The following is a 23,636-nucleotide window of genomic DNA, read 5'->3' on the forward strand; positions in this document are numbered from 1 at the left end:
AGAAAGTGAGGTTTTATACGAAGAACACATAAGCTAATGAGCACATCATAAATTAATATTAGCTATGTTTGGGCCATCTACAATATGACAGGAGACGCAGATGATGAAGATGGTGGAAGGGTGGAGGAAGTGAGCTCAAGAGGATGAACCACAGACATTGACGAGAAGCGAGGATGTCGCTGTCAAGATGCACAAACTGAAACGAGACTCGTACAGGAAAGGCGAGGTAATGTCAGGGAGCACGGGTTTCTTTTCCTGGTGTGAGTACCTTAAACTGTGAGATCCTCCTAATCTGAGATGTTTTACTACATCAGAGCTGCCACATTTAGAGAAGTAAGCGCACACACAGGCCTGCTCTCCCCTGCAGCGCACTCACCGCCCCTGCTTTAGAGGAGGAAGAGGCCGGGGTAGGAAGGGAGCGAGCAGAGAACAGAAAGAGGAAGCAGCATGCAACCAAGTGGCTTCACCTTCAGCACTTCTGTGGTTTGATAAACCAAATGATGATGTGAAGAACATTTCCCACTTGGACTGACTGCGACTGAGGCATCATGAAGCCCAACCACGGCTGGACCGTACTGCATGCCTTCGTCTTGGCAGGGATGCTTCTCGACTTAAAAGCTGACAGTAAGTTATTATTTTATCCTCAGTAATTGTGTATGTCGCGTATCATTCCTCTGCAGGACTCCCATGTTTAATATTGCCAGTTTTACGGCAGTAAAGTTGCCTTTTTAATTCAAAGGTTAAAGTTCCCTTTGGGACGTTGTGCATCAGGTGGGGGTCACTTTCAGTTCATTTATTACAAAGTTAAATGTCAATTTCCGTGTGTTTCATTTGTTTTACTGCATAAACATTCGCTTGAAAAGTCCTAAAAAGCTTCACATTCAGATTCCTTAAAGAAGCATCAACAAGTTTTATTTTTAATTTACAGTCTTGAATGATTTTCTCTTGCCTGAAATAAGCATTAATGTGAGATGGTAAAGCTCCAGCTGTGACGCTAATACACTCAGTATTTCATCTTTTTATTCAAATCTTCAAATCTTTAGTTCAAAATGAACAGATTTAGGGAGAAATTTGAGGGATTATGTGTTTGTCCTTTTCATTTTTTCAAATTAAACAATATAATTGTGTATGCGGATAAATTGATAAATTGTAACATTCAATTATCCAAAAGCCCTAATTGTTACATTGCTACATTAAACTGTAGAATAAGGATGAATGAACCTTTGCTGTTTTTATTTGCTTTCATTTTGCAGATGAAGATACAAGTTGTGAAATGGAAGTTAAAGTCAACCTTAACATGGTTTTTGAAACTTTCCTGGGAGAAGACCTTCGGATAAACTGCACAGTTGAATTCTGCAGTGATTCAACGCCTTCAGTCTCCTGGAAGAAACAAGAGAATAATGTCCGCATCAACATCAGCAGCAGCGCTCACATTAAAACAGAGTGGAAACGTCTAGGAGATTTGGTTGGGATGTCATTTTTGATCTTCCAAAACGTCGGCATAAACGACTCTGGTTTGTATCAGTGTGAAGCGGGAGGAATTGTCAGTCATCTCATCAACGTCTCTGTCCACGGTGAGTGAGACTTTCACAGTAATTCAATGCATCTGTTTGGCCAAAGAGGCCTTTGTCACATTGTGCAGATACATAAAAGTTGAACCAAATGTAGCCTCATGTCAGTAAAGCTCCTCATTGCTCATTCCACTTCCTTCCTACCTCTCTGCACCAGCGGCCCACTGGCTGGAGAGACGTGTTCTGTGGTCTGCGGCCATTGTTTGCACTTCGTAAGCGTCGCTTACAGACTGCAGCTCTTCTGACAGCTCTCTACCATCATGGACCAGCCGACGCAGTTGTGTTGCGTTCTTCTGCTGGCGTTGTGCTTGTGTTTGGACGCTGAAGGTCCTGAAATGACCTTTAATTTGAGTGATTCAGTTCTGCTTATCAGAGAATACCACATTGTTATTGAGGTAAAAGGAAACGTCACTAGAAGTGTGTCGCAGAGACCAGAGAGTAGAGTTTATTTAACATCTGTGATCATAGAAGTTGTGTTTTAGTGAGTAGTAGCAGTGTTTTTAATTAGCGACAATATAATCTTACAAAATATCAAAATTATAATATTTCTCTACAAAGTGAGTAAATACCAACGTCATTCATCAAACATTTCTTGTATTTACAGACATTTTAGTGGAGCGATTCATCTTCAGTGTTACTTTCATGGCAATCCTAAGTGCTTCATTCGGTGTAACCATCACTGTAGCTGGACTCATCTTTGGCTTGATCTGCAAAAGAAAACTTGGGTGAGACTAATATGAATGTGTGTGTTTGTATCTTTGTGGGTGTGTTTTATGGTGCACTAACTCTGATGCCTTCTAATTTAAAAGGTCAAGGTGCGCAGTATCGCGGTTATCTGCCACTCAAGAGGCTCTAAAGACCAGGAAGTAGAAGGAGGAGACTCTGATCAAAGTTGCCAGGACACTTATGAAAATATGACTCCGTAAGCAGCACGAGGACTGTGACTTGTGTTTGTACTTAATCATGATTTCTTGCAATAAGATGTGATTTAAGTAGATGTTGAATGAGCTGAAGGTCCTTTTGAATCACATTTCATTCTCTCATACTCTCATACCGGCCCTCCACAGCTGATGAGAGTCTCACAGTGTGTCGGTGTGAAAGTAGAAGCTCCCGAAGCAGCACTTCCTTTTTCGCACCTCTTATTGTAGAGTATGAGGTTCACGGTGCGTCCACCTTCCTTCAGTGCACGTGCAGCTTCAGTTGCAGCTTCAGTTGCAGCTTCAGTTGCAGCTTCAGTTGCAGGTGGACCAGCATGTCGGGATGGAAACTGTGCTTTGTTCTGCTGCTGTACCTCCCGGTTTGCTTTAACTCTGAAGGTAACAAGAACAAACACACAATGCATCATACAATCAAGTGTTTTTTCTTTAAAAATATAGCAATCTTTAACTCACAATTTGTGAAAAAGGAAAATTTGTTTTTGTAATCTTCAATTGACTTGTTTGCAGTGAGTGAATTTAAAACCATCGGGAGAGGACCTGACGTCACTCCCATCTGCAGCAATGCAACAGAGAACATAACGCTCATAGTGTGTAAGATCAGAACTAACAGGACTGGAGCAGAGTGTCGTCTGCTGTATCGACACGGAGGAGACTTTGAGCACGAATGTGACTCCAGGTTCACTCTTAAGATGGAGAATCAGACCGTGTTTCTCCACCTGACTGGTCTCACACCAGTGGACAGTGGGAACTACACCTGTGAGTGTTCACATGTGGGCGAGACCGTTACCCTCCATCTGAATATCACCGTGGAAGGTAAACCCATTTCATACGTTTTACCTTTTTACAGAGTAAATAGCCGTCATGTATCTGACAAAGAGCTTTTTCTTTACGATGTTTCGGGGGAAGAAGAGAGAGAGAGCGGCGTGACGTCACACACGCGGCTTCTAAACGTGCTGATCGGTGCAACAACAGTCATCTGTATAACTGCAGTTATCTTTGGGTTGATCTACAGGGGAAAACGTCACAGGTGAGTTTAATACTGTAATACACCTATTGGGAATAATTTAGCAACATTAGACATATTTAACTGTATAAATATACGTTGTGGTGAAAACACTTCTTTTAAACACAATTTGTTAAGTTAAAGTAGATGTTTAAGAGACTTCAAAGGCACCACAGCAGTTTACTGTTATCACTGTAGCTGGACTCATCTTTGGGTTGATCAGCAAAAGAAAACTTCTTGGGTGAGACTAAAATAAATGTGTGTGTGTGTGTTTTGTGGTGCACTAACTCTGATGACTTCTAATTTAAAAGGTCGCGGTCATCTGTACGTGAGACTCACGACTCTGTGAGTAAAGTCGCCTTTTTAATCATCTTTACCTTTTTAAACTCCCTCATGTAACCTCCAACCGCTTATTGACAAGCTGACGTTTCCATGGTAACAAGTCAGTATCACAGTGAGAATATCTTCTCTCGTAGGTTGAAGACGACCCAGATGACCCGTATACGAGCCTCCAGCAACCAGCCGCTGACCTTTACCAGACGATCTCCCACTCAAGAGGCTCTAAAGACCAGGAAGTAGACGGAGGAGACTCTGATCAAAGTTGCCAGGACACTTATGAAAATATGACTCCGTAAGCAGCACGAGGACTGTGACTTGTGTTTGTACTTAATCATGATTTCTTGCAATAAGATGTGATATAAGTAGATGTTGAATGAGCTGAAGGTCCTTTTGAGTGACATTTCACTGGGATCAGTGTAACTGTTCTCTGTCCTCTTTCACTGCACAAAATATTCAAGATTCATTGTCTGAAAACACGTTCATCACTGAAATGTTGCTTGTCGGTGACTGTGTCCAATAACACGTGTCAAGAGATATTTTAACAAGTACACACAGGAGGATCTTAAAAATCTGTATTTTCCATTTGGTAATGAAATGTAACCTTTTAAGTTACTACTTTGTTTTTAAATACTCTGTATGAAAGTAAAGCAGTGGTTGAAAGATTATGAAATGCAATAAAGGGAGTAACACATTATTTCTCTTGTACTAATGTTTTGAACATTCACACACCTTGTTATGAGTTGGGACCTTTCTGATTGTCACAATAAAAGTCCTTAATATTGTACAAAGAGAAGAATTTAGTTTCTTTTAATCATGTTGATTAATGCTAATTGAGGGGTGAATATCCCTAAAAGTTTCAACCTTCCCGTCACATGAACTAATCTAAACACCACGAGCTTCTATTCACAGCTCAAGCTCACGTTTCTTAAGTACATTGTGACACAAATGATGCAGCTTTACACTTTACTCTGTTCGGTCCGGCCCTCCACAGCTGATGAGAGTCTCACAGTGTGTCGGTGTGAAAGTAGAAGCTCCCGAAGCAGCACTTCCTTTTTCACACCTCTTATTGTAGAGTATGAGGTTCACGGTGCGTCCACCTCCCTTCAGTGCACGTGCAGCTTCAGTTGCAGCTTCAGTTGCAGGTGGACCAGCATGTCGGGATGGAAACTGTGCTTTGTTCTGCTGCTGTACCTCCCGGTTTGCTTTAACTCTGAAGGTAACAACAACAAACATGCAATGCATCATACAATCAAGTGTTTTTTCTTTAAAAATATAGCAATCTTTAACTTACTATTGTTTGCAGTGAGTGAATTTAAAACCATCGGGAGAGGACCTGACGTCACTCCCATCTGCAGCAATGCAACAGAGGTCATAACGCTCATAGTGTGTAAGATCAGAACTAACAGGACTGGAGCAGAGTGTCGTCTGCTGTATCGATACGGAGGAGACTTTGAGAACGAATGTGACTCCAGGTTCACTCTTAAGATGGAGAATCAGACCGTGTTTCTCCACCTGACTGGTCTCACACCAGTGGACAGTGGGAACTACACCTGTGAGTGTTCACGTGGGGGCGAGATCGTTACCCTCCATCTGAATATCACCGTGGAAGGTAAACCCATTTCATACGTTTTACCTTTTTACAGAGTAAATAGCCGTCATGTATCTGACAAAGAGCTTTTTCTTTACGCTGTTTCGGGGGAAGAAGAGAGAGAGAGCGGCGTGACGTCACACACGCGGCTTCTAAACGCGTTGATCGGTGCAACAACAGTCATCTGTATAACTGCAGTTATCTTTGGGTTGATCTACAGGGGAAAACGTCACAGGTGGGTTTAATACTGTAATACACCTATTGGGAATAATTTAGCAGCATTAGACATTTTTAACTGTATAAATATACGTTGTGGTAAAAACACTTCTTTTAAATACAATTTGTTAAGTTAAAGTAGATGTTTAAGAGACTTCAAAGGCACCACAGCAGTTTACTGTTATCACTGTAGCTGGACTCATCTTTGGGTTGATCAGCAAAAGAAAACTTCTTGGGTGAGACTAAAATAAATGTGTGTGTGTGTGTGTGTGTGTTTTGTGGTGCACTAACTCTGATGCCTTCTAATTTAAAAGGTCGCGGTCATCTGTACGTGAGACTCACGACTCTGTGAGTAAAGTCGCCTTTTTGATCAACTGTACCTTTTTAAACTCCCTCATGTGACCTCCAACCGCTTATTGACAAGCTGACGTTTCCATGGTAACAAGTCAGTATCACAGTGAGAATATCTTCTCTCGTAGGTTGAAGACGACCCAGATGACCCGTATACGAGCCTCCAGCAACCAGCCGCTGACCTTTACCAGACGATCTCCCACTCAAGAGGCTCTAAAGACCAGGAAGTAGACGGAGGAGACTCTGATCAAAGTTGCCAGGACACTTATGAAAATATGACTCCGTAAGCAGCACGAGGACTGTGACTTGTGTTTGTACCTAATCATGATTTCTTGCAATAAGATGTGATTTAAGTAGATGTTGAATGAGCTGAAGGTCCTTTTGAGTGACATTTCACTGGGATCAGTGTAACTGTTCTCTGTCCTCTTTCACTGCACAAAATATTCAAGATTCATTGTCTGAAAACACGTTTATCACTGAAATGTTGCTTGTCGGTGACTGTGTCCAATAACAAGTGTCAAGAGATATTTTAACAAGTACACACAGGAGGATCTTAAAAATCTGTATTTTCCATTTGGTAATGAAATGTAACCTTTTAAGTTACTACTTTGTTTTTAAATACTCGGTATGAAAGTGAAGCAGTGGTTGAAGGATTATGAAATGCAATAAAGGGAGTAACACATTATTTCTCTTGTACTAATGTTTTGAACATTATGATTGCTGTCAGCTGTTCCAGCCACACCCTTCGGGGGTGAACAGGGGGAGACCACGCCTCCTTGCAGAGACAGGGGAAAACACGGGCAAAGCAAACAAACACAGGGGGAGCTGCTGGACCGACAGCATGACATTCTTTTAGCCATGATTATTATCAATGTTTGTCATTTTCATAGTTTCAGGTTTCTTAAGGACATTGTGACCCAAATGATGCAGCTTTACACTTTAACTCTGTTCGGTCCGGCCCTCCACAGCTGATGAGAGTCTCACAGTGTGTCGGTGTGAAAGTAGAAGCTCCCGAAGCAGCACTTCCTTTTTCACACCTCTTATTGTAGAGTATGAGGTTCACGGTGCGTCCACCTCCCTTCAGTGCACGTGCAGCTTCAGTTGCAGGTGGACCAGCATGTCGGGATGGAAACTGTGCTTTGTTCTGCTGCTGTACCTCCCGGTTTGCTTTAACTCTGAAGGTAACTGTGGTGGAAATTTGTGGATTTAGCCCATGTGAGAAATCAAAAGTATCTTGAGCTTGCTTTGTGATTAAGTATTTATTACTAACTAGAATATAGAAAAATTATAAAGAATACAGAGATCATCAGCACAAGCCGTAAGCACAGACAGAAGTCAAATGACTACAATTCAGCTGAAAAGGGACAGAAAGTTCCTTCCCCCAAAAGGAGCAGGAAGATCTGACAAAGTTTCTATGGGGGACGAGGAGCTTTTATACATCTCTGAAGGTTCGAGGAATGCTAACCAGATGTTGTTTCGGGAACCTCCACGACCCTCTTAGTGGGACCAAGTTGATCATTTTGACAGACAGGAAAACACAGGAGAAAGGTAACTAGAAAATGCATTTCCTGCTGAAAATGCGTTGGAATGCAAAAAGCTGAAAGCTGAAATGAACTTTTTAAAATAGCTGAAAATACAGAAAGTTGAAGGGAATTTGAATACATTTGCTGAAATTATAGATATTAGAAAAGCTGAAATGAATTTGAAATTGCTGAAAATACAGAAATGGGAGAAGCTGAAAGGAATTTCAATAGATTTGCTGAAAAAGCAGAAATGAAAACAGCTGAAATAAATTTGAAATATTGCAAAAAAATACAGAAATGAATAGTGAAAAATTGCTGTTGATAGAGGCATAAGAATAGCTGAAATTATTTTAAAGAACTGCTGAAAATACAGGAAGTGGGGAAGCTGAATTTCAATAGATTTTCTAAAAACAGAAGTTGCAGGAGCTTAAATTTGTTTAAAATTGTTTGTAGTAATATTAGTAGTAGTATTAGTTATAATTGTGGTATTAGTAGTACTAGCAGTAATAGTAGGTTTAGTATCAATAGCAGTAGAAACAGCTGTAATACTATTAGCCATAGTCGTATTTGTAATAACATTAGTAGTAGTTGTAGTATTAATAGCAGTAGAAATACTAGTAGTATGGTAGTAGAAGTATCAGTTGTAGTACTAGAAGTACGAGTAATATTCGTAGTGGGAGACAGAATGTTTGTTATTCAAACTAAGAAGTTTTTAATTAATAGGCCTCATCACAAACATTACAGTAAAAATTCCCTCCATGTGGCTTTTATTTTGAAATGATTGGATTGGGTGGGTTGGGGGGGTGTAGATAGAGGGAGGGAGGGTGAGAGGGTGAGGAAGGGAGGGGTGGTGAGGAAGAGATAGAGGGAGAGAGAGAGGAGGAGAAATAGACAGACATACTGACTGACTGAGTGATTAACAGTGAGAAGAGGTCAGGGTGGAGGGGGGAGGGGGGGCGAGTGTCTTTATCATATTGGTCTGTTGACAGAAAGCATAGCTGCGTCATGTGACTCCACTAATCACGTCATTGGAGCAGCTGTGAGTCACACACAGAGATACTGCAGCGTGTTTACGAGTAACCACGGCAACGGCGCACCTATTGCATTGGGTGGGGTGGGGGGGTGTAGATAGAGGGAGGGAGGGTGAGAGGGTGAGGAAGGGAATGGTGGTGAGGAAGAGAGGGAGAGGGGAGGAGAATTAGACTGACTGACTGACTGAGAGTGATTAACAGTAAGTAGAGGTCAGGGTGGAGGGGGGAGGGGGGGCTAGTGTCTTTATCATATTGGTCTGTTGACAGAAAGCATAGCTGCGTCATGTGACTCCACTAATCACGTCATTGGAGCAGCTGTGAGTCACACACAGAGATACTGCAGCGTGTTTACGAGTAACCACGGCAACGGCGCACCTATTGGATTGGGTGGGGTGGGGGGGTGTAGATAGAGGGAGGGAGGGTGAGAGGGTGAGGAAGGGAATGGTGGTGAGGAAGAGAGGGAGAGGGGAGGAGAATTAGACTGACTGACTGACTGACAGTGATTAACAGTAAGTAGAGGTCAGGGTGGAGGGGGGAGGGGGGGCGAGTGTCTTTATCATATTGGTCTGTTGACAGAAAGCATAGCTGCGTCATGTGACTCCACTAATCAGGTCACAAGGAGCAGCTGTGAGCCACAGACAGATCCTGCAGCGTGTGAGTGCTCGTAACCACGACAACGGCGCACCTGTGCGGCTGCAAAAGTGCAGACACAGGACAGCGAGTTACACAGAATCCACACCTCAAACAAATGAGAACCAGCGCAAAACTATAACAGCTATCTAAAAAATACGGCGTTTGTATGAGACCCAAGACTCTACCGAACGCGTGGATGTGTTTTTATGTCTGTCCGGTAATGAATACGGCTCCTATGGCCGTTGACAGAACGTGTACCTTGTGGATTTTTGTGAGAAATATGTCGGCAGATTTGTATTGGAGCCTATGGGGCTTTTGGCAGAGGTTGTGTCACTCAAACACTCCTTGCGCCAAAACTAAAAAACTCTGGGATTCCATGAACACATTAATCCAATCAGCACAACCATACCCTCATTAATCTGAAGAAATGAAGCCTCTAGAGTGTATACTTTGGCTGCAAGGACAGAAGTTCCATACTTTTTAAACCAGATTTCTGCGATGCCCCACACTCTAGCCTGCGAGGCCCCGCCTCTAGCAGACGCAATACACACTCATGTAAAAGTCAGAAACGGAGCGAAAAACTAGTGAAACATAATCAGTGATTATGAAAAAAGTACAATAGATATCAAGAAGCAGTTTTTTTCATAAAATAGTTGAGACTTGTGTGAACATTTGAGAGTTGAAATGGTGTCTGTAGCTGAAAGATTCGCGAAGCTGAAAAATCTGAAAGTTGAAGAAGTTGAAGAGGATTTGAAAGCAAACTCCATTTGAAAACCATGTTAAAATATTAATGATTATTGATTTATATAAATTCAAGCATAAGAGGTGGAAAGCTGAAAAGTCATAGCCCTCAAGCCAGAAAGGAGCTGAACATTTTAATATTTGAAGGATTTTAATAGCTGAAAGTGTGAAGGAGTTGAAAGGTGGCGCGGAAGAAATAGAAGAAGTTGAAGATGAAGAAATAAAGATTCGAAGAACAATACTTGGAATGCATCGTTAATGCATTCCAACAAATAGAAGAACATGATATGGTCTGCCCAAGCCACATATGGATTTCATCGTAGACTAGGTCAGGTCACATACAAGTTCTTGAGACTCTCACAACATGCACCTTGTTACGCACGCCTCGTGGATGAGGGAACGCAACGACCCGCCGCTCGTCATCTCAATGTGGTATGGGGGAAAGAAGTGTGGTGCGTGTAGGTACACGGACGACCAGAACACATATAACCCGTAAAAAGGAATGTTTTATTAATATATATATATCTATATATATATATATAGATATATATACACGGGTTGCTTGGGAAAAGGGGCTGGGCGGAACCAAAACAATGAACAAAACAAAATAGTCCCTCTTGCCTATCTGACCTGAAACACCCCCCCTAACCTAGCTTGAGCACTAGCAAGGCTCACTAACCAAATACAGGGGGTGGTCCGCCCAGGTCTTGCCTAGTGTTTCTAGACAGGAGGATGACTACGGGTGGTGTAGACCCATGGGCAGCTTGCCTACGCACTCCCAAGGTGCTTCCCCTTTTCCCTGGGAACAAAAGACAAAAAAAACAGGATTAAACACAAAAATGAGAAGAGCGCTTTCACAAGCACACAGAACACGATTTAACAGAGACTCCAAGTCACTCTCTGCTCTACCACCCACACCCAACGAGCGAGAGCTTCCTAACAAAATGGCACCACTTTATGTGTTGCGAGGGAAGGAATCCAGGTGCAGCCACTGGGTGTGGGTGGGGTCAGATCTCCAGTCTGGGGACTGCTGCTCCTGGAATCAATCACCTGTCAAGGCCCAAAACAAAGCCACCAAACACAGAAACTGGGGAACGTAACACGCCCACCCCAAAAACAGCAAACCTCCAGTTTGCGACAAAACAACCAAACGTAACCCAGTACTTAAACACGCGATAGCTGGGGGCTTCGGGGCAGGGACTGAGAGTCTCGGAGCGGGGACTGGCCGAGTCGGGGCTGGGACTGAGAGCCTCGGAACGGGAGATCGCTGCGGCGGCCCAGCGGGAACGGGGGGATCGCTGCGGCGGCCCAGCGGGAACGGGGGGATCGCTGCGGCGGCCCAGCGGGAACGGGAGATCGCTGCGGCGGCCCAGCGGGAACGGGAGATCGCTGCGGCGGCCCAGCGGGAACGGGAGGATCGCTGCGGCGGCCCAGCGGAAACGGGGGGATCGCTGCGGCGGCCCAGCGGAAACGGGGGGATCGCTGCGGCGGCCCAGCGGGAACGGGGGGATCGCTGCGGCGGCCCAGCGGGAACGGGGGGAACGCTGCGGCGGCCCAGCGGGAACGGGGGGAACGCTGCGGCGGCCCAGCGGGAACGGGGGGAACGCTGCGGCGGCCCAGCGGGAACGGGGGGAACGCTGCGGCGGCCCAGCGGGAACGGGGGGAACGCTGCGGCGGCCCAGCGGGAACGGGGGGAACGCTGCGGCGGCCCAGCGGGAACGGGGGGATCGCTGCGGCGGCCCAGCGGGAACGGGGGATCGCTGCGGCGGCCCAGCGGGAACGGGGGATCGCTGCGGCGGCCCAGCGGGAACGGGGGATCGCTGCGGCGGCCCAGCGGGAACGGGGGATCGCTGCGGCGACTGAGGGGACATCAACAAAGCTGGAGATGGCTGAAGTAGCCATCATGTACACTATTACCGAACACACAACAAAACTAAAGGTCATCCCATTCACAACCCCCACTACTACACCCTAACCACCAACCACAGAGCTCAGAGCAGCAGGGCCAGATGGGAACCAAGCAAGTTGGATCCCGGACGAGCCCCCACTTTGTTACGCACGCCTCGTGGAGGAGGGAACGCAACGACCCGCCGCTCGTCATCTCAATGTGGTAGTGGGGGAAAGAGGTGTGGTGCGTGTAGGTACACGGACGACCAGAACACATATAGCCCGTAAAAAGGAATGTTTATTAATATATATATATATATATATATATATACCGGTTGCTTGGGAAAAGGGGCTGGGCGGAACCAAAACAATGAACAAAACAAAATAGTCCCTCTTGCCTATCTGACCTGAAACACCCCCCCCTAACCTAGCTTGAGCACTAGCAAGGCTCACTAACCAAATACAGGGGGTGGTCCGCCCAGGTCTTGCCTAGTGTTTCTAGACAGGAGGATGACTACGGGTGGTGTAGACCCATGGGCAGCTTGCCTACGCACTCCCAAGGTGCTTCCCCTTTTCCCTGGGAAGAAAAGACAAAAAAAACAGGATTAAACACAATATGAGAAGAGCGCTTTCACAAGCACACAGAACAAGATTTAACAGAGACTCCAAGTCACTCTCTGCTCTACAACCCACACCCAACGAGCGAGAGCTTCATAACAAAATGGCACCACTTTATGTGTTGCGAGGGAAGGAATCCAGGTGCAGCCACTGACGAGTGGGTGGGGCCAGATCTCCAGTCTGGGGACTGCTGCTCCTGGAATCAATCACCTGTCAAGGCACAAAACAAAGCCACCAAACACAGAAAACTGGGGAACGTAACAATCAGCATGCTCATTTATAGCAGTGCACATTCCCCCTTTGCCCACGTGATCTCTTCCATGAGACAACTTAGCATAAATGTGGAAGAGAGCATGTGGCAAGCAAGGCCCACTGTCCGGCCCTGTCCAGATTCCGCCCTCAAGAATGGCACCAGATCGTTTCCACAGGGAATGCTCCTGTGCACCGGAAAGAGACTGAAGTGTGGGAAGATCGGCATAAGGACTAGGATCGGTCGGTGTGGAAAGCATTTGAGTGAAGGGGAAAAGGAAGCCCTGTGAGGCTGCCTTCTTTGCCGCTGCATCCGCTCCCCTGTTTCCTGGCTGCCGCCTGTTTCGGGTGAGCGAGAAGCAGAGCCGTCCACAAACAGCTTAAGATCTGCATTGGGAAGAGCTGTGTCCAACAGATCAGGCCTTGGTATGCATGTCTGCTGCAAGACAGAAGTGTCACATCACAGTAGCCCATAATGTCACATGATGCTAAAATCTCTCTCGGCTGCTGCCACTGCTCACAAACAGAGAGGAAGACCCGAAGCAACAGGGTCAAGTTTTGAGGAGAAGTAGGCAACAGGCCTAAGTTCCCCTCGATGAAGATGACACAAACTGATGTCATGTAACAGTCCTTCTGGTCTATGAACTGAGTCTACGGTAAGTCGGGTCTCGGTAGGCCCAGAGTCGGGGCCTGTGATAAGGAAGTCTTTAAGTCCTAACAAGCCTTTTCAGCTTCAGTAGTCCAAGTCAGTTTGTCATGCGCGCTGAGGCCTTTATCATGGACCATGAACGAGAGAGGTGCCTCTCTTTCCGAATAATTTGGGATCCACTTTCTACAGTATGAAATCATCCCCAAATAACCCATCATTCGTTTTTTTTTGTTTTTGGTACCAATTGAATTGCCCCAATACGTTTGGGAGAGAGGGATTTTGCCCTCAGCTGTGATCACATGTCCCAGATAAGTCACTTGTTCTAGAGCAAATTTAAACTTTTTCGTAGGCTAGCCTTATGTCCGTTCTCTGCCAAATGTTTAAGTAGCGAAATTTTGTCAATTTTACAAGCCTCCTTTGATGGGCTGCAAATCATCATATCAGCCACATAATTTAGATGGGCCGACCCTGCAGGGAGTTTTTAAATTATGTAGATGTTCCGAAGCGCTTCTGTGGAATACACCTGCCTTCTGTGGTAACCCACTGGACATCCTGTCCATTTATAGCCGCGCCCAATAAAGGAAAAAAAACAAACAAACCAACTTATGTATTCTTGTTTGGGAGGCTATACAAGTCTGCGTGTTATGTGTATTCCTCAACGAGCTCTACTGTTCTGTGTACACTTACTCGTGTGATCAACGTAGTGCGATCTACATTACCACTAGCGCTATACTCTTCATGAGGATCTTCTGCACCCGGTCTGAACTTTAGGCCGAGACGCTGTTGCAACCATGGACCAAGATCCTGTATCCCAGTGAGATGGTTTAGCCAATGAAACATAGAGTAGAATCAAGAAACACCTTTTTTTCCCTTTGGGAAGGAGAGAGAGATACAGACACCGCAGCAGCCTCCTCTGACCAATACACATACTTCAACCACAATCTCTCTTTCTCCAACTTTTGGTCATGCCATACGTCCACATACCTTCTATCTCGCCCTGTGCTTACATGGGATGTGCAATGTAATGTTCATGCATGTAATATTCTACTGTGTGTGTACGCGCAATTTGTACACGGTCATGAGTAATTTATGCATCAAGGTATGCTAGTAGTTTTCATCCATATACATACAGGAGGGTTTTTGGACTGTAGTTGAACATCTAAAATAATTGCAATTTAGTCTTTTTTTTTTCTTTTTTGTTTGTAAATGCCATCTGATGTTGAGCTCAAACACAATGCCAAATGCTCTTGAGTCAACTACAAGCGTTACCGGATGGCAAGAAATCATCAATGTCAATTATGGGAATTTCTAAATATAAAAATGAGTTAGTTACTCGACCTGTAATCTAAGATGTGTGTGTGTGTGTGTGTGTGGTTGTGTTAGCTATTTGTTCCGTTTATGAGTGTGTGTAGGGTGTGTTACTTTCTCATCGTGGTGGGGTGCTCCGTCTCTGGGGTCCGCCCCTCCCTCTGCCTCCCTCAGTCAGACGTGTGATGTGTCTCATCCTCATGTGCTCAGGACACTCTGCTCGCCAATGTCCTTGCTGTCCACAGTTGTAACACACGTTTGGATCATAATTCCCGTAAGTCCGATCTGATCTGCCTCTGCCACGAGCTCTTCCATAACCTCTTCCTCTTCCACGTTGGCCTTGGGCAAATTGTTGGCACTGCAAGCACGTAAACATCGCATACTGAGCCTTTTCAAAACCTTTTAGTTTGTCCTCTTTCTTGTGTAACTCATCTTCAGCGTGTTCAGCGTGCTGAAGGATGTCTGCAAGAGCACACGTTTTCCAGGTTGCACATGATCTTTTCACCATCCGTTTAAGTTCAGGTCTCATTCTGCCTATAAAATGTTCTTTCAGATGGACTTCATATGGCATCAGGGGCTGTGCCCCCATTGGATCAGGTCGCTTGAGGCCACTGTGGATGTCAAAAGCTGTCGTCAGGCGTCCCAGGAATGAGCTGCATGTTTCTTGTGGCCCTTGTGTCATAGAGGTGACGGTGGGGAGGTTCAGTCTCAGAGGAAATTGTTCTTTTACCAACACAATGAGAGCATCTACAGCACTTTTAATGTCCACATCCGTGCCGTGCTCACAATCAGGATCTTCCAGGCGAGCAGCCATTCTTGTGGTGTTGAACACACTCTGAACTTTGTGACAGTCATGTTTCAGAAGTCTGCACATCAGACGCCGCAGCTCTGACATGCTAGGATGGTATTTTGTGACAAATTGCTGAAGATCAATCTCCCACTTAGCAAGATTGTCCTTAGGACTGCAGACGTGGCTCATTGCCTTGGTCACATCGGTATCTGACCAGGGTCTGAAGACCATCATCGGCCCTTGCGCCCCTTCCACTGGAAAAGAAGCTGCAGGATCGAACAACGTTTTTTTTCCTTCTCTGAGCAAGGCCCGCCTTTGTTGAGCCTGCGAGCGGGTCACAGTAGGTGAAAAGGTCATGTGGCTGGTGCTGGAGGTTGAATCTGGCTTCCCTCCTGGTGGGCTGTTGTCAAACCGAGGAAGGTTTGCTTGTGCTGCTTGTGCGGCAGGGGGGGAGTCCAGATCCGTGTCCACCAATCTCCTCAGGAACTCATAAAAACAAGGATAAAGTGTTTTGGGGTTAGAAGGGGTACACATTTCAAAACTTTTTGTAGGATCTTCGGTCTTTAATGAATTAAATGCTACCAACCTCTGTCTCTCCCTTGTCTACGACTCATACTTCCACATCTTGAAAGCTTCCCAATCTGCCTTAAATACCACATTCTTCTTCTGCTTTCTTCTCGACAGGCCTGCATGCTGAGCTGCATCGTTCTTCTCCTTTTCCCTCAGTTGCAATTCCAACTGTTCCAATTGATTCTTACTCAAACTCCCCTTTGAAGGAAACCCCAATTCAACCCATTTCTGTATTTGATTCAAACTGCCAGGATAACGCTCTGACATAAATTTACACAATGGTGGCAGGAAATTAGTCTCATGGTTATCACCCGTCTCCCCTTTACTCTGAACACTACTCATTTAGATATCCGTATCTGTACAAAAGGAGTGTACGTGCCTATAAAGGTGCGCACAACCAGAGAAATACCACACGTATAACTAAGGCAAGTCAGTTGACCGTTGCTTTCTCTGGTCACTCAGTCTACTGCATTTATCCAAAGTTGGCCTGTGAATTTTCAGGAGACACAGGATATGCAACTCGAGAAAATACTACAGGTGACCCAGACACGTCTGCCTACAACACACTCGTTGTGGGATAGGCCTAAAACCATTTTGTCATGACTCTGTCTGTCTTAAAATAATTTTGATCTCTCACTGCGTGTTCTTCGTTTCTTTTCTTGAACTGGAATGAATCGGTAATCCGGGTCTCGTCGGGACGGCAGCTTCTCACCCTCAGGGAGGAATCACCTATACTATATGGCCTCCTGTCCGTCCGTCAGAGTCACGATCACGCGTCCATCCCATCCTCGTCGCCAAGTTTGTGGTGCTTCTATTCACAGCTCAAGCTCACGTTTCTTAAGGACATTGTGACCCAAATGATGCAGCTTTACACTTTACTCTGTTCGGTCCGGCCCTCCACAGCTGATGAGAGTCTCACAGTGTGTCGGTGTGAAGGTAGAAGCTCCCGAAGCAGCACTTCCTTTATCGCACCTCTTATTGTAGAGTATGAGGTTCACGGTGCGTCCACCTCCCTTCGGTGCACGTGCAGCTTCAGTTGCAGCTTCAGTTGCAGCTTCAGTTGCAGGTGGACCAGCATGTCGGGATGGAACCTGTGCTTTGTTCTGCTGCTGTATCTCCCGGTTTGCTTTAACTCTGAAGGTAACAAGAACAAACACGCAATGCATCATACAAAAGAATGTTTTTTCTTTAAAAATATAGCAATCTCTTACTTACAATTTGTGAAAATGGAGAATTGTTTTTTGTAATCTTCAATTGACTTATTTGCAGTGAGTGAATTTAAAACCATCGGGAGAGGACCTGACGTCACTCCCATCTGCAGCAATGCAACAGAGGTCATAATGCTCATAGTGTGTAAGATCAGAACTAACAGGACTGGAGCAGAGTGTCGTCTGCTGTATCGACACGGAGGAGACTTTGAGCACGAATGTGACTCCAGGTTCACTCTTAAGATGGAGAATCAGACCGTGTTTCTCCACCTGACTGGTCTCACACCAGTGGACAGTGGGAACTACACCTGTGAGTGTTCACGTTGTGAGGTCTCAACCCCAGCGTGACGGCAGGAGGCCACTAGGGGGAGCCAAAGAACGCGTCCTCCGGAGTCAATCACCGGAATTCTAAACACCTGCGAGAGAGAAATACCTATAAAAGCAGCCCGACGCAGCGGGCAGGTTGTGAGGTATTGAATGTACACTTCTCTGCTGAACCGCTTTTTGATTATCTACCCCTAAACCCCTTAGAACCTGTGACTCGACCTTCCGCCTGCCTCTGACCACGAACCTGCCTATTCCCCTGGACCAGAACCATCTGTTGCCTCCCGCGTTGCCGACCTACTGCCTGTCTTCGGAATTCCCACTTAGATTTGTCCCGGAACATAGTTACTATCTGTCCTTTAAAATAAAGAAAGATTGGAAGCTCTGATCCTGAGTCCGAGTCTCCTTCCAGGGTCCAGACGTGACACACGTGGGGGCGAGATCGTTACCCTCCATCTGAATATCACCGTGGAAGGTAAACCCATTTCATACTTTTAACCTTTTTACAGAGTAAATAGCCGTCATGTATCTGACAAAGAGCTTTTTCTTTACGATGTTTCAGGGGAAGAAGAGAGAGAGAGCGGCGTGACGTCACACACGCGGCTTCTAAACGCGTTGATCGGTGCAACAACAGTCATCTGTATAACTGCAGTTATCTTTGGGTTGATCTACAGGGGAAAACGTCACAGGTGGGTTTAATACTGTAATACACCTATTGGGAATAATTTAGCAGCATTAGACATATTTAACTGTATAAATATACATTGTGGTGAAAACACTTCTTTTAAATACAATTTGTTAAGTTAAAGTAGATGTTTAAGAGACTTCAAACGCACCACAGCAGTTTACTGTTATCACTGTAGCTGGACTCATCTTTGGGTTGATCAGCAAAAGAAAACTTCTTGGGTGAGACTAAAATAAATGTGTGTGTGTGTGTGTGTGTGTGTTTTGTGGTGCACTAACTCTGATGACTTCTAATTTAAAAGGTCGCGGTCATCTGTACGTGAGACTCACGGCTCTGTGAGTAAAGTCGCCTTTTTGATCAACTGTACCTTTTTAAACTCCCTCATGTGACCTCCAACCGCTTATTGACAAGCTGACGTTTCCATGGTAACAAGTCAGTATCACAGTGAGAATATCTTCTCTCGTAGGTTGAAGACGACCCAGATGACCCGTATACGAGCCTCCAGCAACCAGCCGCTGACCTTTACCAGACGATCTCCCACTCAAGAGGCTCTAAAGACCAGGAAGTAGACGGAGGAGACTCTGATCAAAGTTGCCAGGACACTTATGAAAATATGACTCCGTGAGCAGCACGAGGACTGTGACTTGTGTTTGTACTTAATCATGATTTCTTGCAATAAGATGTGATTTAAGTAGATGTTGAATGAGCTGAAGGTCCTTTTGAGTGACATTTCACTGGGATCAGTGTAACTGTTCTCTGTCCTCTTTCACTGCACAAAATATTCAAGATTCATTGTCTGAAAACACGTTTATCACTGAAATGTTGCTTGTCGGTGACTGTGTCCAATAACAAGTGTCAAGAGATATTTTAACAAGTACACACAGGAGGATCTTAAAAATCTGTATTTTCCATTTGGTAATGAAATGTAACCTTTTAAGTTACTACTTTGTTTTTAAATACTCTCTATGAAAGTAAAGCAGTGGTTGAAGGATTAGGAAATGCAATAAAGGGAGTAACACATTATTTCTCTTGTACTAATGTTTTGAACATTCACACACCTTGTTATGAGTTGGGACCTTTCTGATTGTCACAATAAAAGTCCTTAATATTGTACAAAGAGAAGAATTTAGTTTCTTTTAATCATGTTGATTAATGCTAATTGAGGGGTGAATATCCCTAAAAGTTTCAACCTTCCCGTCACATGAACTAATCTAAACACCACGAGCTTCTATTCACAGCTCAAGCTCACGTTTCTTAAGTACATTGTGACACAAATGATGCAGCTTTACACTTTACTCTGTTCGGTCCGGCCCTCCACAGCTGATGAGAGTCTCACAGTGTGTCGGTGTGAAAGTAGAAGCTCCCGAAGCAGCACTTCCTTTTTCACACCTCTTATTGTAGAGTATGAGGTTCACGGTGCGTCCACCTCCCTTCAGTGCACGTGCAGCTTCAGTTGCAGCTTCAGTTGCAGGTGGACCAGCATGTCGGGATGGAAACTGTGCTTTGTTCTGCTGCTGTACCTCCCGGTTTGCTTTAACTCTGAAGGTAACAACAACAAACATGCAATGCATCATACAATCAAGTGTTTTTTCTTTAAAAATATAGCAATCTTTAACTTACTATTGTTTGCAGTGAGTGAAATTAAAACCATCGGGAGAGGACCTGACGTCACTCCCATCTGCAGCAATGCAACAGAGGTCATAACGCTCATAGTGTGTAAGATCAGAACTAACAGGACTGGAGCAGAGTGTCGTCTGCTGTATCGACACGGAGGAGACTTTGAGAACGAATGTGACTCCAGGTTCACTCTTAAGATGGAGAATCAGACCGTGTTTCTCCACCTGACTGGTCTCACACCAGTGGACAGTGGGAACTACACCTGTGAGTGTTCACGTGGGGGCGAGATCGTTACCCTCCATCTGAATATCACCGTAGAAGGTAAACCCATTTCATCCTTTTTACCTTTTTACAGAGTAAATAGCCGTCATGTATCTGACAAAGAGCTTTTTCTTTACGATGTTTCAGGGGAAGAAGAGAGAGAGAGCGGCGTGACGTCACACACGCGGCTTCTAAACGCGTTGATCGGTGCAACAACAGTCATCTGTATAACTGCAGTTATCTTTGGGTTGATCTACAGGGGAAAACGTCACAGGTGAGTTTAATACTGTAATACACCTATTGGGAATAATTAAGGAGCATTAGACATTTTTAACTGTATAAATATACGTTGTGGTAAAAACACTTCTTTTAAATACAATTTGTTAAGTTAAAGTAGATGTTTAAGAGACTTCAAAGGCACCACAGCAGTTTACTGTTATCACTGTAGCTGGACTCATCTTTGGGTTGATCAGCAAAAGAAAACTTCTTGGGTGAGACTAAAATAAATGTGTGTGTGTGTGTTTTGTGGTGCACTAACTCTGATGCCTTCTAATTTAAAAGGTCGCGGTCATCTGTACGTGAGACTCACGACTCTGTGAGTAAAGTCGCCTTTTTGATCATCTGTACCTTTTTAAACTCCCTCATGTGACCTCCAACCGCTTATTGACAAGCTGACGTTTCCATGGTAACAAGTCAGTATCACAGTGAGAATATCTTCTCTCGTAGGTTGAAGACGACCCAGATGACCCGTATACGAGCCTCCAGCAACCAGCCGCTGACCTTTACCAGACGATCTCCCACTCAAGAGGCTCTAAAGACCAGGAAGTAGACGGAGGAGACTCTGATCAAAGTTGCCAGGACACTTATGAAAATATGACTCCGTGAGCAGCACGAGGACTGTGACTTGTGTTTGTACTTAATCATGATTTCTTGCAATAAGATGTGATTTAAGTAGATGTTGAATGAGCTGAAGGTTCTTTTGAGTGACATTTCACTGGGATCAGTGTAACTGTTCTCTGTCCTCTTTCACTGCACAAAATATTCAAGATTCATTGTCTGAAAACACGTTTATCACTAAAATGTTGCTTGTCGGTGACTGTGTCCAATAACACGTGTCAAGAGATATTTTAACAAGTACACACAGGAGGATCTTAAAAATCTGTATTTTCCATTTGGTAAGGAAATGTAACCTTTTAAGTTACTACTTTGTTTTTAAATACTCGGTATGAAAGTGAAGCAGTGGTTGAAGGATTATGAAATGCAATAAAGGGAGTAACACATTATTTCTCTTGTACTAATGTTTTGAACATTATGATTGCTGTCAGCTGTTCCAGCCACACCCTTCGGGGGTGAACAGGGGGAGACCACGCCTCCTTGCAGAGACAGGGGAAAACACGGGCAAAGCAAACAAACACAGGGGGAGCTGCTGGACCGACAGCATGACATTCTTTTAGCCATGATTATTATCAATGTTTGTCATTTTCATAGTTTCAGGTTTCTTAAGGACATTGTGACCCAAATGATGCAGCTTTACACTTTAACTCTGTTCGGTCCGGCCCTCCACAGCTGATGAGAGTCTCACAGTGTGTCGGTGTGAAAGTAGAAGCTCCCGAAGCAGCACTTCCTTTTTCACACCTCTTATTGTAGAGTATGAGGTTCACGGTGCGTCCACCTCCCTTCAGTGCACGTGCAGCTTCAGTTGCAGCTTCAGTTGCAGCTTCAGTTGCAGCTTTAGTTGCAGCTTTAGTTGCAGGTGGACCAGCATGTCGGGATGGAAACTGTGCTTTGTTCTGCTGCTGTACCTCCCGGTTTGCTTTAACTCTGAAGGTAACAAGAACAAACACACAACGCATCATACAATCAAGTATTTTTTCTTTAAAAATATAGCAATCTCTTACTTACAATTTGTGAAAATGGAGAATTTGTAATCTTCAATTGACTTGTTTGCAGTGAGTGAATTTAAAACCATCGGGAGAGGACCTGACGTCACTCCCATCTGCAGCAATGCAACAGAGGTCATAACGCTCATAGTGTGTAAGATCAGAACTAACAGGACTGGAGCAGAGTGTCGTCTGCTGTATCGACACGGAGGAGACTTTAAGAACGAATGTGACTCCAGGTTCACTCTTAAGATGGAGAATCAGACCGTGTTTCTCCACCTGACTGGTCTCACACCAGTGGACAGTGGGAACTACACCTGTGAGTGTTCACGTGTGGGCGAGACCGTTAACCTTCATCTGAATATCACCGTGGAAGGTAAACCCATTTCATACTTTTTACCTTTTTACAGAGTAAATAGCCGTCATGTATCTGACAAAGAGCTTTTTCTTTACGATGTTTCAGGGGAAGAAGAGAGAGAGAGCGGCGTGACGTCACACACGCGGCTTCTAAACGCGTTGATCGGTGCAACAACAGTCATCTGTATAACTGCAGTTATCTTTGGGTTGATCTACAGGGGAAAACGTCACAGGTGAGTTTAATACTGTAATACACCTATTGGGAATAATTTAGCAACATTTGACATATTTAACTGTATAAATATACGTTGTGGTGAAAACACTTCTTTTAAATACAATTTAAAGTAGATGTTTAAGAGACTTCAAAGGCACCACAGCAGTTTACTGTTATCACTGTAGCTGGACTCATCTTTGGGTTGATCTGCAAAAGAAAACTTCTTGGGTGAGACTAAAATAAATGTGTGTGTGTGTGTGTGTGTGTGTGTTTTGTGGTGCACTAACTCTGATGACTTCTAATTTAAAAGGTCGCGGTCATCTGTACGTGAGACTCACGACTCTGTGAGTAAAGTCGCCTTTTTAATCATCTTTACCTTTTTAAACTCCCTCATCTAACCTCCAACCGCTTATTGACAAGCTGACGTTTCCATGGTAACAAGTCAGTATCACAGTGAGAATATCTTCTCTCGTAGGTTGAAGACGACCCAGATGACCCGTATACGAGCCTCCAGCAACCAGCCGCTGACCTTTACCAGACGATCTGCCACTCAAGAGGCTCTAAAGACCAGGAAGTAGACGGAGGAGACTCTGATCAAAGTTGCCAGGACACTTATGAAAATATGACTCCGTGAGCAGCACGAGGACTGTGACTTGTGTTTGTACTTAATCATGATTTCTTGCAATAAGATGTGATATAAGTAGATGTTGAATGAGCTGAAGGTCCTTTTGAGTGACATTTCACTGGGATCAGTGTAACTGTTCTCTGTCCTCTTTCACTGCACAAAATATTCAAGATTCATTGTCTGAAAACACGTTTATCACTGAAATGTTGCTTGTCGGTGACTGTGTCCAATAACACGTGTCAAGAGATATTTTAACAAGTAAACACAGGAGGATCTTAAAAATCTGTATTTTCCATTTGGTAATGAAATGTAACCTTTTAAGTTACTACTTTGTTTTTAAATACTCTCTATGAAAGTAAAGCAGTGGTTGAAGGATTAGGAAATGCAATAAAGGGAGTAACACATTATTTCTCTTGTACTAATGTTTTGAACATTCACACACCTTGTTATGAGTTGGGAC

General features: G+C 44.4%; 2 protein-coding genes and 2 long non-coding RNA genes across 6 annotated transcripts; 3 read left to right on the plus strand and 1 right to left on the minus strand.

The window, feature by feature from the left end:
* Nucleotides 1-1,108: 1,108 nt before the first annotated feature.
* LOC120824545 (uncharacterized) lies at nt 1,109-6,172 on the minus strand. Its single transcript, XR_013467294.1, has 4 exons — nt 6,036-6,172; nt 4,912-5,061; nt 3,890-4,073; nt 1,109-2,278 (listed from the first exon to the last, which is right to left on the minus strand). It is a non-coding gene; the product is annotated as an uncharacterized LOC120824545 (long non-coding RNA).
* LOC144406105 (uncharacterized) lies at nt 2,690-19,245 on the plus strand. 2 transcript variants are annotated; one of them, XM_078100403.1, is made up of 5 exons: nt 2,690-2,887; nt 3,017-3,322; nt 18,100-18,226; nt 18,524-18,557; nt 18,689-19,245. In XM_078100403.1, the coding sequence occupies exons 1-5, from the start codon at nt 2,824-2,826 to the stop codon at nt 18,845-18,847; spliced, it is 690 nt and encodes a 229-aa protein (XP_077956529.1). In that variant the 5' UTR covers nt 2,690-2,823; the 3' UTR covers nt 18,848-19,245. The 2 variants fall into 2 exon arrangements, with proteins under 2 accessions (XP_077956529.1, XP_077956534.1); XM_078100408.1 differs by lacking the exons at nt 18,100-18,226; nt 18,524-18,557; nt 18,689-19,245 and adding exons at nt 3,416-3,536; nt 3,824-3,857; nt 3,989-4,644 and having other exon boundaries at nt 2,703-2,887.
* Nucleotides 4,931-6,276, plus strand: LOC120815233 (uncharacterized). The gene is made up of 5 exons (XR_013467293.1): nt 4,931-5,067; nt 5,155-5,460; nt 5,554-5,674; nt 5,970-6,003; nt 6,135-6,276. It is a non-coding gene; the product is annotated as an uncharacterized LOC120815233 (long non-coding RNA).
* A 372-nt stretch (nt 19,246-19,617) lies between the features above and the next one.
* On the plus strand, nt 19,618-23,583 carry LOC120824495 (uncharacterized). Of its 2 annotated transcripts, XM_078100401.1 has the most exons (6): nt 19,618-19,693; nt 21,842-21,927; nt 22,051-22,356; nt 22,444-22,570; nt 22,862-22,895; nt 23,027-23,583. In XM_078100401.1, exons 2-6 carry the CDS (start codon nt 21,864-21,866, stop codon nt 23,183-23,185), a joined length of 690 nt encoding a protein of 229 aa, XP_077956527.1. In that variant the 5' UTR covers nt 19,618-19,693; nt 21,842-21,863; the 3' UTR covers nt 23,186-23,583. The 2 variants fall into 2 exon arrangements, with proteins under 2 accessions (XP_077956527.1, XP_077956521.1); XM_078100395.1 differs by lacking the exon at nt 19,618-19,693 and having other exon boundaries at nt 21,829-21,927.
* The last annotated feature ends 53 nt before the right edge of the window (nt 23,584-23,636 follow it).

This window comes from Gasterosteus aculeatus, chromosome 1, assembly GCF_964276395.1.
Source record: "Gasterosteus aculeatus chromosome 1, fGasAcu3.hap1.1, whole genome shotgun sequence".
Taxonomy (NCBI): Eukaryota; Metazoa; Chordata; class Actinopteri; order Perciformes; family Gasterosteidae; genus Gasterosteus; species Gasterosteus aculeatus.

What these genes read in the sequence shown, in the direction of transcription:
- LOC144406105 (XM_078100403.1), top strand. Translation starts at nt 2,824, where the DNA reads ATGTCGGGATGGAAACTGTGCTTTGTTCTGCTGCTGTACCTCCCGGTT. An exon ending in TCTGAATATCACCGTGGAAG is followed by an intron (nt 3,323 to 18,099) that starts GTAAACCCATTT and finishes ACGATGTTTCAG; the next exon opens with GGGAAGAAGAGAGAGAGAGC. An exon ending in TACAGGGGAAAACGTCACAG is followed by an intron (nt 18,227 to 18,523) that starts GTGGGTTTAATA and finishes CTAATTTAAAAG; the next exon opens with GTCGCGGTCATCTGTACGTG.
- LOC120824495 (XM_078100401.1), top strand. Translation starts at nt 21,864, where the DNA reads ATGTCGGGATGGAAACTGTGCTTTGTTCTGCTGCTGTACCTCCCGGTT. An exon ending in TCTGAATATCACCGTGGAAG is followed by an intron (nt 22,357 to 22,443) that starts GTAAACCCATTT and finishes ACGATGTTTCAG; the next exon opens with GGGAAGAAGAGAGAGAGAGC. An exon ending in TACAGGGGAAAACGTCACAG is followed by an intron (nt 22,571 to 22,861) that starts GTGAGTTTAATA and finishes CTAATTTAAAAG; the next exon opens with GTCGCGGTCATCTGTACGTG.